This window comes from Haliotis cracherodii, unplaced genomic scaffold (assembly GCF_022045235.1).
Source record: "Haliotis cracherodii isolate W230 unplaced genomic scaffold, xgHalCrac1.p SCAF_2, whole genome shotgun sequence".
Classification (NCBI taxonomy): domain Eukaryota; kingdom Metazoa; phylum Mollusca; class Gastropoda; order Lepetellida; family Haliotidae; genus Haliotis; species Haliotis cracherodii.
In genome coordinates, this window is record NW_027266275.1 from 64,501,836 (window position 1) to 64,518,289 (window position 16,454).

General features: G+C 42.2%; 1 protein-coding gene across 1 annotated transcript; it reads right to left on the bottom strand.

The window, feature by feature from the left end:
* Positions 1-6,407: 6,407 nt before the first annotated feature.
* LOC139467731 (dentin sialophosphoprotein-like) lies at positions 6,408-9,814 on the bottom strand. Its single transcript, XM_071249240.1, has 2 exons — positions 9,766-9,814; positions 6,408-8,683 (listed from the first exon to the last, which is right to left on the bottom strand). The coding sequence occupies exons 1-2, from the start codon at positions 9,812-9,814 to the stop codon at positions 6,408-6,410; spliced, it is 2,325 nt and encodes a 774-aa protein (XP_071105341.1).
* Positions 9,815-16,454: the final 6,640 nt, after the last annotated feature.

Genomic DNA, 16,454 nt, shown 5'->3' on the forward strand with positions numbered 1-16,454 from the left:
AGCGCGTTGGGTAGCGGGTTGGTCTGAGCGTTTGCTCGTCTCGCCGGAGGTCAGGTTCGATTCCCTTATTGCTACCATGTGTTTATTTTCGTTTTCGACGCCGTGAAATGGTTTGAATATTTCTCCGTAAAACTCATTGCCGTACACACGAAGTAGCTGAAGATATTGCTAGGCAAAAGAAAGAATACATCGTCATATTTGGTGCAATGGTTTTTCGATAGTGATGTATTTGATAAGGCTATCAAGGGTGTGATTTGAAACTTAAGCTTGCAGTGTTTCGGCGACTGTTTTCAGCCTAGTAACGTTTTGATAACGTTTGAAATTTTTCGGTCAAATTCAAGTTTTACGTGTATACATTCTTTTGCCCGGTACTTTATATAGATATAGACTTTCTATGATAAACGAGAAATCGTGAGGCTTTCTATAATACACGAGAAATCGCGAGACTCTCTATAATACACGAGAAATCGTGAGACTTTCTATAATACACGAAAAATCGTGAGACTTTCTATAATATACGAGAAATCATGAGACTCCCTATAATACACGAGAAATCATGAGACTTTCTATAATACACGAGAAATCATGAGACTCTCTATAATACACGAGAAATCATGAGACTTTCTATAATACACGAGAAATCGTGAGACTTTCTATAATACACGAGAAATCGTGAGACTTTCTATAATACACGAGAAAGCATGAGACTTTCTATAATACACGAGAAATCATGAGACTCCCTATAATACACGAGAAATCGTTAGACTTTCTATAATACACGAAAAATCGTAAGATTTTCTATAATACACGAGAAATCATGAGACTCCCTATAATACACGAGAAATCTATTGCGGAAGTCTAAACGCGTCTGTCCAGCGTCATCGTAGTGTGCAATTTGACAGTTATCGTATAAACACTATCAACTGCATAACAGGATTTCCATATCGACATGTCTCAATGACGACTCTGTCTGGGCCGAACTGCTGCCTTATTCCATACTGACCTGCATAGCACTAAACGCGCTGAAGTCGCCTATGGATTATGGCTTTGAATGCGTCGTTATCAGGTTCGCTACTAAGTATATCTCACTCTCCCTAACGGGAACTTGGAAACTAAGTTAGGACATTGTCTGCCTGAAAATCTACATATAAACCCGACTTACTATCTCACTGACAAATGAGTTACCCTACAATTTCCTATCGTCTACTATGGAAATAAAGACATTTTGTCCAATAATGTTCATTATTATTTCACCTTTTATGCCCTAATTATGGACTATGTTTTTGAGACAGGCTATTGTCTGGCGAGGGCACGGGTGGCCCTGTCGTCTAAGGCGCCGCGATTCGCTGTGCAGAGTTGCGTCCCTTGGGCACGCCAAAAACCTATGATTGTGGGTTCGAATCCCGGTTCGCCCCGATTATGTTTCTAGGTTTGTCAGCACCATACCCGTACTCGTGGGTTTCGTCGAAGTGGTAAACGTCTGAGACCTGCATCACTTCGGGCTTTCCTCCCACATCAAGCTGACACGCCGTGATATAACTGGAATAATGTTAAAAGCGGCGTTAAACCCAACTCACTCACTCACTATTGTCTGGCGTTGACGTCTAAAATTCACACCCTAATTACCGCATGTTCCCGTGTTTCTTGCAGGTGAGCAATTGCTTGCTTTTCTTGTGTTTGTAGCGGGTACCACCGATGGGACAAGAAACGTCCGCCTTTACGCGAACACCTGGTATCATCACTATTTGATAGTGATTCCGAACAAATGCTTCTGATATAGACTCCGCTTGATGTAGCGATTCCTTATGATTATCGAAATGGTCGTCTTCCAGGGGCAAGGGAGTTAACTGACTGTAAAAGTCCAGTTTCCACCCCTGTCAAACTAGACTGAAATTTCCAAGCTCGAAGGTAGCGCCACTAGTGGTTATTACGAGTTATGTCCCTTCTGTGTCCCTCCTGCTGACCAATCATATTCCACCTCTCATAGAACTTGCATTTGCATCAAACAAAATCGCGGCGCCCAGTGAAGACGATGTGATCGATAATCAAGATCTATATTGTAATAAAACGGGTCTTACCTCGCGAAGTGCACCAAATCACTTGAGCACCTTGATAAAAAAACGCCGAATTGGTGATATACATGTTTTGCACATCATGCAGTCAACCGAAATATGCATTATGTTACGAATCGGATGTCTAATTCATTACGCGATTTTGTTTGGAATGCATAGACTCGTTAGTCCAGCCAAAATGTAACTCCGTAATTCCAGCCTAATTCAGCAGGAGGGACATAGAAGGGACATAACTCATAATAGCCACTGGTGGCGCTACGATCGAGCTTGGAAATTTCAGTATAGTTCGACAAGGGTGGAAACTGGACTTATATAGTCAGTTTACGCCCTTGCCTCGGGAAGATGAGAAATGGTATTACTAGCTTGTATTTACATTCATGTTCATGCGATGCTGTGCTACCGGTGCTGTGATATTGCCTTCAGACGGTGGCGTGTAATAACGAATACGTCACACTCGGCGAATATCTAATGTTGACAGTGATAGAAACAATAACAAGAGTGTTCATGTATAATTAAATCTTGGGAGATTGCATGGTTCGGTACATAACTGCATGTGCTGTTCAGGAAATCTGCACATATACCCATGTTTTCAAACTGACGTTGTTAACGTTTCCGAGAATTAACTTCATTACCGATACCTGTATAATGTAAATAAGATCCAAATATGTATCGGTACCACTGTCATATAGCTGGAATATTGCTGAGTGCGGCGTTAAACAACACACAAACAAATAATATATATATCAGTATGTTATATACTAATGTATGATTTCAAAGCTGTGACAACAAGTCATTGGTGTGTTAATTCAATCCCATCTTAAGATTCTCTGAACATTTAGATTTCAAATCATACACTTCAACTTCCGGTTCAGGCATATAAAGAGTTAGATCCAGAACCACTGCCACGATTACTAATATGCCACCCGATGTTTGTGGAGAACCACTACCTCGATTACTGATATACCACCCGGTGTTTGTGTAGAACCATTACCACGATTACTGACATACCAACCGGTGTTTGTGGAGAACCACTACCACGATTACTGACATACCAACCGGAGTTTGTGGAGAACCATTACCACGATTACTGACATACCAACCGGTGTTTGCGGAGAACCATTACCACGATTACTGATATACCAACCGGTGTTTGTGGAGAACCATTACCACGATTACTAATATGCCAGCCCATGTTTGCGGAGAACCATTACCACGATTACTAATATGCCAGCCGGTGTTTGTGTAGAACCATTACCACGATTACTAATATACCACCCGGAGTTTGTCGAGAACCACTACGACGATTGCTAATATGCCACCTGGTGTTTGTGGAGAACCATTACCACGATTACTAATATGCCACCTGGTGTTTGTGGAGAACCACTACCACGATTACTAACATACCACCCGGAGTTTGTGGGGAACCACTACCACAATTACTAATATACCACCCGGTGTTTGTGGAGAACCATTACCACGATTACTAATATACCACCAGGTGTTTGTGGGAAACCACTACCACGATTACTAATATACCACCCGGTGTTTGTGGAGAACCATTACCACGATTACTAATATACCACCCGGTGTTTGTGGGAAACCACTACCACGATTACTAATATACCACCCGGTGTTTGTGGGAAACCACTACCACGATTACTAATATGCCGTAAAAGGCAACGGGATCGGGTGGTCAGGCTCGCTGACTTGGTTGATGCATGTCATCGTATCCCAACTGGATCGATGCTCATGATGTCAATCACTGGATTGTCTGATCCAGACTCGATTATTTACAGACCGTCGTCATATAGCTGGAATATTGCTGAGTGGCGTTAAACAACAAACAAACAAACAAACAAAACTAATATGTCACCTGGTGTTTATGGAGAACCACTACCACGATTGCTACAAATATACTGTAGCGTATTGAGTATATTGAGTATCAGTAACTAATTGATATAGAATACACATATATTTCTAGTTTCAATTAGTAAAACATACTCACTCACACTAATTTTAATTACACAGCATCTTGGGCCGGATAGATTTTTGACGAACCTCATATTGTATATGTCATTCACGTTCATTAGCTAATGAAGATAGGAAGCATAATTAGGAACAGCAATCGATACCCAATAGAAGCAAATCTTCAAATCCGGACAAGATATAATGAAAATCACCATGTGTTCCCGTGTGTATAGGAATGCGATCCTTTGTTTCCTTTGCAATTATAGGGTTAATGCTGGCTCCACCTTGGTGTCGTACGTTGTGCGTTATTATATGTAATATCCACTTGATTCATATGGTATGGGATCGATATGCTTTGTATTGAATATGCTCACAATAACGTAAAGTACAAAGAGACCTTGACATATATGCTCAAGGTCAACACTTGAGCTCTTGATCCTTGTTCTTGTGTAAGCTAACGGTATTCTTTAGGTTTACTCAAACGAATTGTGACATGGATGGACGACCCCTACTCCTCCACTCCCACCACACCCTCCACCACACCACCCACATTTTGAGTTCGTTTTGGGTAAATTGGATAACAACGAATTCCGTTTTCACATTACAAAAAAGCAATAAATTTCAGCAATGCATTCTGATGCAGCTCAGGTGACTAAATAAACAACATCCTAGATCAATAATGAATTGAAAATACACCGTGTCCTTAAAATTGGCATAAACGGTAATTCAGTAACTTGGTTTAATGTTTTTTGTTTTATACATTTTGTTCTTAAAGATTGATAGTGATGGTTATATGTTCCATATCAATCGCACTCTGAAATGACACTATTTGTTCTTAACGCGGGTAATCGATCCAAATTCGATCAGTCGTGTACGTCTCACACTCATTAAACAATGACTGCGGGCAGAATTAAACATTGGACGCAAACAATTCAGTAATAAAGACATAAAAACGTACACCTTTGCACAGTTTTCATTGCACAGCACACAGCCCCAGGTATCAATTCTCCTGACAATAACGCTGACAATGCGGTAATCGACCTGTTCCCAGACGTATTGTTTCTTTCCTTTCCGTAACCGTTTGGAATTACCACTATAACATAAATCAACAATTTCCTGAAACTTGACCCGATAATTCCCGATTTAGTAGGAAGTGCATGACCAACCCTGTCTGTGTGGGGTCGCTAGTGCTACTGAACACCCATTTCCTGAAGAAGGCAAATATGGCGGCGTTATAATGGCCGGCCATATTGACGCGCCAGATGGCCTCTCCCAGGGTGGCACGGTGAGTCAACATATCCTTGATGCTTTAATTACATGTTATTTTGTCGTTGGAGAACATTGGGATCTTTTAAAAACAGAAGTTACATTTACAGTATTGACTGTAGTTCAAACCTACTATTACGTTGTGGTATGATGACGTTCTTGTTGGTGTCCTCTCATTGCATGCTAGCTTCAGCAACACACAATAACAACAACAAATCAGTCTTTATTTCAGTTCAAGCGTGTGAGTGTGTGAGTTGGGTTTTACGGCTGTTTTGAAAGTATTTCATATATATCGAGGCGAGCCATGTAGGAGGCAAGCCCGAACAATTTACACGTACGCTCCCGAATGTGCATCCCTTGGGGTTGACTCTTCCTTATCCCCTGACACAGTGAGGGTTGGGAAATGATGTCCGCCATGATGACCACCTCCACCCCCCCCCCCCCCCCACACACACACACACACCACACACACACACACACACACACACACACACACACACACACACACACACACACACACACACACACACACACACACACACACACACACACACACACACACACACACACACACACACAGACAATCTGGCAATGATCACACACGCACACACATCCGGCCATGATCTCACACACACACGCACGCACGCACGCACGCACGCACGCACGCACGCACGCACGCACGCACGCACGCACGCACGCACGCACACACACACACACACATCGGGCCATGAACACACACACACATCGGGCCATGAACACACACACACATCGGGCCATGATGACACACACACACATCAGGCCATGATGACACACAGGTACAACAAAACTGAGTGAATGGTCAGGTGTTAAAATAACTTATTCATTTTAAATGACTCGCTAAAGCTCTGAACTTAAGACATTAATTTCACTCGTGACATGCTTAATTATTTTTTTGAAATGGTAATGCCCCGGCTCACACGCCCTTTGCTTAATTGATTTCATTTATTCATCGCATCATTCATTTCAGAAATAAGTAGGATGACATGAGTCACAGGTAATGACTGATTTACATGATGAAACGTTCTACATCTACTGAAGGCAAACTTCTAGGTCACCACGATGTCAGCCATGCACGTAGGTATCGTAGTGCTTGTGAAGAACCTCGTCTTTTGCCACTGTTCGTCTACTACCGCCGTTATCACTTCTACGTCTACTGCCGCTGTTATCATTTCTACGTCTACTGCCGCTGTTATCACTATGTCTACTGTCACTGTTATCACTACATCTACTACAGCTGTCATCACTACGTCTACTGCCGCTGTTATCACGACATCTACTGCCGCTGTTATCACTACGTTTACTGTCGCTGTTATCACTACGTCTACTGCCGCTGTCATGACTACGTCTACTGCCGCTTTTATCACTACGTCTGCTGCCGCTGTTATCACTACGTTTACTGTCGCTGTTATCACTACGTCTACTGTCGCTGTCATGAATTCGTCTGCTGCCGCTGTTATCACTACGTCTGCTGCCGCTGTTATCACTACGTCTACTGTCGGTGTTATCACTACGTCTACTGCCGCTGTTATCACTACGTCTGCAGCCGCTGTTATCACTACGTCTACTGCCCCTGTTATCACTACGTCTACTGTCGCTGTTATCACTACGTCTGCTGCCGCTGTTATCACTACGACTACTGTCGCTGTCATGACTACGTCTACTGCCGCTGTTATCACTACGTCTACTGTCGCTGTTATCACTACGTCTGCTGCCGCTGTTATCACTACGTCTACCGCCGCTGTTATCACTACGTCTACTGCCGCTGTTATCACTACATCTACTACAGCTGTCATCACTACGTCTACTGTCGCTGTCATGACTACGTCTGCTGCCGCTTTTATCACTACGTCTACTGTCGCTGTCATGACTATGTCTGCTGCCGCTGTTATCACTACGTCTACTACAGCTGTCATCACTACGTCTGCTGCCGCTGTTATCACTACGTCTACTGCCACTGTTATCACTACATCTACTACAGCTGTCATCACTACGTCTACTGTCGCTGTCATGACTACGTCTGCTGCCGCTTTTATCACTACGTCTACTGTCGCTGTCATGACTACGTCTGCTGCCGCTGTTATCACTACGTCTACTACAGCTGTCATCACTACATCTACTGCCGCTGTTATCACTACGTCTACTGCCGCCGTTATCACTACGTCTGCTGCCGCTGTCATCACTACGTCTACTGTCACTGTCATGACTACGTCTGCTGCCGCTGTTATCACTACGTCTACTGTCGCTGTTATCACTACGTCTACTGCAGCTGTTATCACTACGTCTACTGCCGCTGTTATCACTACGTCTGCTGCCGCTGTTATCACTACGTCTACTGTCGCTGTTATCACTACGTCTACTGTCGCTGTTATCACTACGTCTACTGCAGCTGTTATCACTACGTCTACTGCCGCTGTTATCACTACGTCTACTGTCGCTGTTATCACTACGTCTACTGTCGCTGTTATCACTACGTCTACTGCAGCTGTTATCACTACGTCTACTGCCGCTGTTATCACTACGTCTACTGTCGCTGTTATCACTACGTCTGCTGCCGCTGTTATCACTACGTCTACTGCCGCTGTTATCACTACGTCTACTGCCACTGTTATCACTACATCTACTACAGCTGTCATCACTACGTCTACTGTCGCTGTCATGACTACGTCTGCTGCCGCTTTTATCACTACGTCTACTGTCGCTGTCATGACTATGTCTGCTGCCGCTGTTATCACTACGTCTACTACAGCTGTCATCACTACGTCTGCTGCCGCTGTTATCACTACGTCTACTGCCACTGTTATCCCTACATCTACTACAGCTGTCATCACTACGTCTACTGTCGCTGTCATGACTACGTCTGCTGCCGCTTTTATCACTACGTCTACTGTCGCTGTCATGACTACGTCTGCTGCCGCTGTTATCACTACGTCTACTACAGCTGTCATCACTACGTCTACTGCCGCTGTTATCACTACGTCTACTGCCGCCGTTATCACTACGTCTGCTGCCGCTGTCATCACTACGTCTACTGTCGCTGTCATGACTACGTCTGCTGCCGCTGTTATCACTACGTGTACTGTCGCTGTTATCACTACGTCTACTGTCGCTGTTATCACTACGTCTACTGTCGCTGTTATCACTACGTCTACTGCAGCTGTTATCACTACATCTACTGCAGCTGTTATCACTACGTCTGCTGCAGCTGTTATCACTACGTCTACTGCAGCTGTTATCACTACGTCTACTGTCGCTGTTATCACTACGTCTACTGCAGCTGTTATCACTACGTCTACTGCAGCTGTTATCATTACGTCTGCTGCCACTGTTATTCCCACCGTCTGTTAGTATCACAACGTGTTTCGCTATTATTCATTTTTTTCTACCCCTACTGCTGCTGTCACTGCCTGTATTCTGCAGTTTCAGGTAACTCTGACGTGCGTCCTATTTACGCTGATGAACACACCAAAGAGTACATAAATAATACATTCGTGGGGATTCCGTCTTAAAACATATTTCCAGCCACCTGTCTATTCTTGATGACGACTAAATGGATCGGGTGGTCAGAATTTGCGTATCATCGAATCCCGACTCGTATCATTCACTGGCTTGTCTTAGCTTACTCACAGACCGCCGTCATATAGCTGGAATATTTAAAACAAACCAACAAATAAACAAACCAACAAACAACAAACAAACAAAACAAAGATTTGTAAACCATCAATCCACAATAAAAAAATGTTTAATTATAATTTATGAATGACCGACGATAATAAAGACGACTTTATTCATAGTTGCGTTAACACGGGAACGTTGGCAAACCAAACTGTTCTACACCCTGAGGGCGCCTAGCTCTGGTCGTGCATATTGCAGGGGGTTCTAACTGTTCTCCCGCTTGCCTCACCACGGAATCAAAGTTCAGCCGTTTTCATTTCCGAGACTTCATTAACTATATTGACAGAACTGCGGGTCAGAACCCTCTGACTCCGCGCACACAATAAACAAGGAGTTAAAAATCTCCTCATATTGATTTGAACTTTGTAACAATGGCTCTATTTGCTGTTCATCTGGTCACAAAACTTTGTGATGATGTAGATGATGAGTCACGATGTCGGTTTCCCAGATATGTGTCAAGAGGATTTGTTCTGTATGAATATGTAGAATTATGAATTCATAAAGGAATAATATGACACAGATGAAAGGTAATACTTTGAAGATGAACAGCGATGCCAAGGAGCTAACCAAAGAGCAGAAAAAACCCATAAAAAAATAACACAAACTATTTTAGCAACACACATGAACTGTTTTAAGAGACCGCGATGTGGATACTTGGATGGGATCGCAACACTCTTCTAATGAACGTTGCCATGATGTCCTTTTCTTTTAAAGTAGCGGAAGAAGCCGAAAAGACCCGAGTGCTAACATCCCCTAGGATCTAGACTCTCATATTCAACCCTCTCAAAGTTAACCATTGTGCCAGCAGCCTGGGCGGTCGGGTAGCCTGGTGGTTGAAGCGTTCGCTCCTCACACCGAAGGCCCTGTTTCGATTCCCAAATGGGTACAATGTGTAAAGCATTTCTGGCGCCCCCCCCCCCCCGTGATATTGCTAGAAAGATGCTAAAAGCGGCGTAAAACCACACTCACTCACTCTGTATATGCATTTGCATAGCCATGTATACATACGTTAAAACCCCTTTTACTTAAACGTTACTGACTACTGCTTAAAACGATATCGATAAATTATTTGACTCTTTTTAGCCGAATTCGGATTAAACGAAGTCTCCAGGTGAGCCCTTCCACCTTAACACATTAATTAGTTGTCGTGACGAGGCATCAAACCACGAAGACTTCTATGGGTATATTTTGGTACTTATGCTTGAGTAGTTAATTGCATGTCCAATTTAGGGGACCTGCTTATGTCGATGCTTAACTCCGTTTAACTCGAAATTCGAAATATCATTGCCGATATAAAACCACGTGGTGTTCACAAAGTTTAATGTCACCGTATGTGCGTGCTGATATCAAAGTTATCCTAATAATGTAATATTTATCTTATAAACTTCGAGTTAAAGAGGATTCACTGTTTAACACGTGTTTCGTTTCTTTATCGGGGTCTACTATTGCATTTAAAACAGCAGTATTTAAATTAACATTCCGTGTCAGAGATGCACGCCATCTTTGCCCATTATGCAAATATGGGCTTTTCCTTTGATAAGGTCTTAAATATGACGAGGATCTAACGACCCTTAGATTTAGTAGAAATAAACGAGCTCGTGTTACGCGTCAGATACGAAAATACAAAGTATTTCGACATGACCGATAAAAAATCAATACTGAATTGATTTCGTATTTAAATACCGCCAACAGGCACTCTGACGGGGTTTTGATATGGCCTCCTCTATGGTTAAGGAGATCGACCCCTTGCTGCCCCCTCGTCAAATCGAGTGGAACACGGACAGATCGGCTCAGTTCATGAAAACAACGATTCCAGTAGGGGTGCGCCATTCCGTCCGTGATTTCCCGATCAATGATGGAGTTTTCTAAGTCAGTGCTTAGAAGGAAATGCTATTGACTTTCGCTGCGTCTTACGGCGCTCTACTATTGATCCCACCCCGTCGACGATTTTTCGGTAGAAATCAAGAGTCACACAATCAGAAATTGAGATCCTGGAATGGCCAGCTGTGTGATGCTTCATTTATCAAAGTGGTTCGGGAGAGAGAACTGAAATGACTTGGCACACTTCGGAAAGTTCATTTAACTTACGTGCGCTTTAAGCGTAAATGCCAGCGCCACGAGTGGCTGCAAGTGCTTACAAGAAGAGGATCAGGAATCCGGGGATTGCATATCAACAAGAGTTGTAGAGGCTTCAGACTATTATTATAAATATATGAAAAAACCCATAAAAATACGAGCTTTTGTAGTTGGAAGAATAATTTTCTGTGAGATCTTGAGAGAAATTCGTATTTGTTCAACTCTCTCATACTCCTAAAATAATTTACCATATCTTTTGAACCTGAATTATCTGCCGTGAAACTTCTCCTTTAGTGAGTGAGTGAGTGAGTGAGTGACACAGACAACAGTGTTCAAGTTGTATCGAGAAACGGGAATAATATTAGTTAAAATGTATCAGAAAACATATATATCTCAATTCACACAATTATCCAAAAGTGAGCCAAACATGACAGGATCACCTATAACGACCTTGACCTTGATCTTATACCAACCCCAATCAATCTAATCAGTTCAAGGTTAAGAGCCGGGAATGAACCAACAGCTGCATCTATTTTATAGTAAAAATAAATGATAAAGTAAAACACATCTAAGGTTAATAAACGGTATCAATCGTCATCGGCGGAGACGTTCAGATTAATCAAAACCTTCCAACAACTCCTGAAATGGAGATATTCTTAAGAATTTATTGACTATTAAATCCTTAGATCTTTGCTGTATTGATCAATACCATTCTAACTACTTTCTTGTACATCATTTGCACTACACATATTTAAGGTCGATAATACCTATATTCCTTTAGAATAATACCAAGAATGTACATTTTTTTACAACAATTGACATCTGTATCACAAATGTTTATCGTCAACCAAAGATGTTTATCTTGCCATGTTACCACCCTTGAAGAGAATAAAAAACTTTGTCCCCCCCCCCCCCCCCCCCAAAAAAAAAAAAAAAAAAAAAAATAAAAAAATAAAAAACAAACTAAAACTCCTGAGAGCCAACAGAATGAACTGACATGCAATCTTTCTGTCTTTACACATTGCTCTAAAAATGGCTGACAAATATGTTCAATGAGAAAGTGAGTGAACAGAAAGACAACACAACCTTGAACAGATCTATCACGGAGCATCAGACAAATGTGGGAGGAATGTACTCTTACCAAAATCAAATTACACAAATGTACCTTTCTTGGCAATAGGTGCGTCTCACGAGAAGCTGCACCCATTCAACAATGCGCGAATCTAGAACGTCTGGACTAAGGAAGCCTGCAAAGGAAACGGGAAACGGTTTGATGCATTGGAAATTAGACTTGCCCCGCATCCAGTACCGTAAACCCCAATATGGGGTACATGTGTGTATTACGATTTTGGTCAGTGTACATTTGAGTATACATACCTGTACCTTATACGAGAAAGACCCTTTCACCTGCAGCATTGCAGACCCGTGAAGATCTGGGGTAGAACAGATCTTCAGCAACCCATGCTTGCTGTGAAAGGCAACTAATGCTTGTCGCAAGAGGCCACTGACGGGATCCGGGGTCAGGCTCGCTGACATGATTGATGCATCCCAATTGAGTGCTCATAATGTCAATCACTGGATTATTTGGTGCAGACTCAATTTTTACAGACCACCGTCATATAGCTGGAATATTGCTGAATGCGGCGTTAAACAACAAACAAACCAACAAACAAACAAAAGATATTTAAAAAAGGTATGTGCAATTCAAAAGAACAGTGATTTGAAGGTTACTTAAAGCCACATTAAATTGGGAAATAGCCATTTCTAATCATGTTTGCTATCTTATCATGTCTCTGAAGGTGCAATTTCCCTTACTAAAGGTCAAATGGGGCCAGTAAACCGAGTGTCTCTTGACACACCGGTATGCACAATTTCCAAGCTAATGTCTCGTTTACTCTGAACATGTCATCGAACGTGTTCATGTGAGAATGATTCCCCGCTAAACACGGGCTTTATCATCGTAATCTGTAGAATAAAGGCGACATATTGAGTCAACTGAAATTGCTATCACTGCATAATTATACGGATGATAGTACCCAATCTTTGTAACTTTACCTTGCAAATAGACGCTATATTGATGTCTTATGTAATCTGACTTCTAGTGCAGATGAAAGCGATACTTGATCACAAAGGGTTGTATGAAGATCAGCGTTGAGAAACAAGTGATGAAACAAATTGATTGATCTGATAGGATACAACGAAGGCGATCCGGAGAACACACTTTGGTATCGTGCAACAACCTTCCTGAGCCTATTAGGAGTTTCTTAAAAAAGGCCTAAGCAATGAATGTCAATATTTCTAACGGTTTCTCCTTCAGCAGTGTCAGTGTCAGTGAGTTTGGTTTTACGCCGCTTTTAGCAATATTCGAGCAATATCACGGCGGGGGACACCAGAAATGGGCTTCACACATTGTACCCATGTCGGGAATCGAACCCAGGTCTTCGGTGTGACGAGCGAATGCTTTAACCACCAGGCTACCCGACCGCCCCTCTCCTTAAGCAGATCTCTATTGTGCTGTAGGGGCACAGGTTCTTATTCTATATTTTAAATGTGTCCCCCTATTCGTTAAGAAAATGAGCGTGGTGGGTGCTTGTGTTGATTGGTCTGTGTTGTGTTGGATTGTGGCGTGGCGTGGCGTGGCGTGGCGTGGCGTGGCGTGGCGTGGCGTGATAGTTGGATCGAGGGGTTGATGGAGGGGTGGGTCGTTTGTGGTAAATGAATTGTTTACTGCATCATTTAAGTCACATACAGTTGAATCTAAAAAGAGCCATACATTTGGAAATCGAACGAGCGTCACCAACGTATCCCTGCACTGTTAAATATAATATAAAACTACGGTTATAACGAACACGCTTATAACGAACTGACAGATATAACGAACTTATTTTTTTGGTCCTGACTATTTGCTGTAGTTATGCTGTATATATGCTTGTAACGAACTACGGTTATAACGAACTGAAAATAGTAGTCCCTTTGAGTTCGTTATAACCGTAGTTTACTGTACCAGACATGATTAAGTCTTTCCATATTTATGGCTTGAGTGTTGGCAACTACTGGAATATGGACCCATTGTCATGGCGATCATGTATACTTTGCCCGACAAAGGTTGAGTCATCTTTCAAACCCTTCTCGTAATCGCCCACGTGCCATTTAATCTATATATGTCAAGACTGTCTCCAACGTTGTTTTTTTAAACTAGAGTCATGATTCAAATACAAAACATATATCTAGCTATTTTGTTGATCAAGGCTATGCAGCTCATATTTCTTTCGACTGCAACATTAAAAGAATCACTGCTTCTAGGACATGTCACTAGACTATACATGTCAACATCATTTGCAGTTAAAGATATAGTCAGCTTCAACGCATTATTGTTAATCATACACTTGCTTGGTAAAACTGTCGAATAATTCAATAAATGGCAACTTTAGTTATGGTTACCATGACAGCCATTTCGATATCTGATCCAGTATCTCTGACCACTTAGCGATACACTCAGTGGGACTGACCTCCTCTGACCACTTAGCGATACACTCAGTGGGACTGACCTCCTCTGACCACTTAGCGATACACTCAGTGGGACTGACCTCCTCTGACTACTTTGCGATACACTCAGTGGGACTGACCTCCTCTGACCACTTAGCGATACACTCAGTGGGACTGACCTCCTCTGACTACTTTGCGATACACTCAGTGGGACTGACCTCCTCTGTCCAGGTAGCTATATTCTCAGAGGGAATACCATGTCCTGTTGTGTCAACATCATATTCACATCACCGTATACTTTATGACATGCGGTCAAAAGGATCAAAATGGCGATTATGAAAATACCCAGAATAGAAGAGGCATATTAGACAAATCTTCAACAGGGTCAGAATATCGAACATGAAATATTCCAATTTGACAATGAATCATAAGTTTCAAAAGATGGTTACAACTGTCACGATATGAACATAAAATCCTGATTGCCGAGTAATCTTTATTTTCGAAAAATGCCTTACAAAGGGATCAAAATATCGAAAAAACAATTTATGATTGACGAGGAATCTTAAATTCTGACTGATTCATCAAATCGGTCAAAATGGGGAATGAGAAATATTCATGATTGACGGGGAATATTACATTTTGAAAAATGCTTATTGCTCACTGTTCCGATCTATTTTTGTTGGAAATAAAACGATGTGTATTTTCCTGAAAGCTCACAATTTTCGCTCGAAGCATAATACTATTTTCGGAAGACATTTGCAATAAAATCACAGATGACATTAGTATCCATAACAATGAGGGGATTAATTACGAGGAAATATTGATTTGCCTCCACCAATGTCGTCTTGATTGATGGTATGTCTGATGCTCAACATAAATGAAGTGATTAGAACTCGTATAGTTAAATATCGGAGCACATACGCACATGCAGGCACAGACAGAGGCACGCACACAGACACACACACACGCACAGACACACACAGACACACACACACGCACGCACGCGCGCGCGCACGAACGTACGCTCAATCACTTACAGGCACACACAAACACGCACACAAACACATGCACACACACGCACACATACATACGTAGACACACGCAGGCACACACTCACGGACACACAGACACGTACACACACATGTACACAGGCACACACGCACACGTACATGCACAGGCACAGCCACGCATACAGACACACACACGCACAAACGCACGCGTAATCACTAACAGACACACACACACGTACACAAACACAAGTGCGCACTCACGCGCATGCACACACACTCACGGGCACATACGCAAACAGACACACACAGAGACACACAGACACACACACAGACACACACACACAAACACACACACAGACACACACACACACACACACACAAACACAGGCATGGTTTTATTAGCGGAAAACAGGCTTCATGGATTAAACCCTTGTTGAGATCGAACCATAACATAAGAGAAGCGATAGTCAAAGATATATGACCTAACAACCGTAAAGCCGATATTTGTCTTATACTCTAAATCCGTCGGATAACACCGCCTCTTTGTCTTTAGCTGGTGTTTCACTAACCCTTTATTTACACTGTGACGTGTCATGTTTAATGTTACCCTGATGTCGAATCGTTATCATAGAAGAGCATTTTCACACAAAACTGGTTCTTTATCAACTCCATGGAGGTTAATGATGCGCTTGAGAGCTAATACTTTGTTTGACATTAATTTACCACGCGTTCTCCCAAAGGCATGCTCTATTTTTTAGAAGTTATATCCTATAATTTAAAGACGACAGATGCCAAAACTCCAGACGTTAAATCATCATTAGAACCGATGTGCTTCAGATTTTTTTTCAGTTTTTGGGAACTCGGA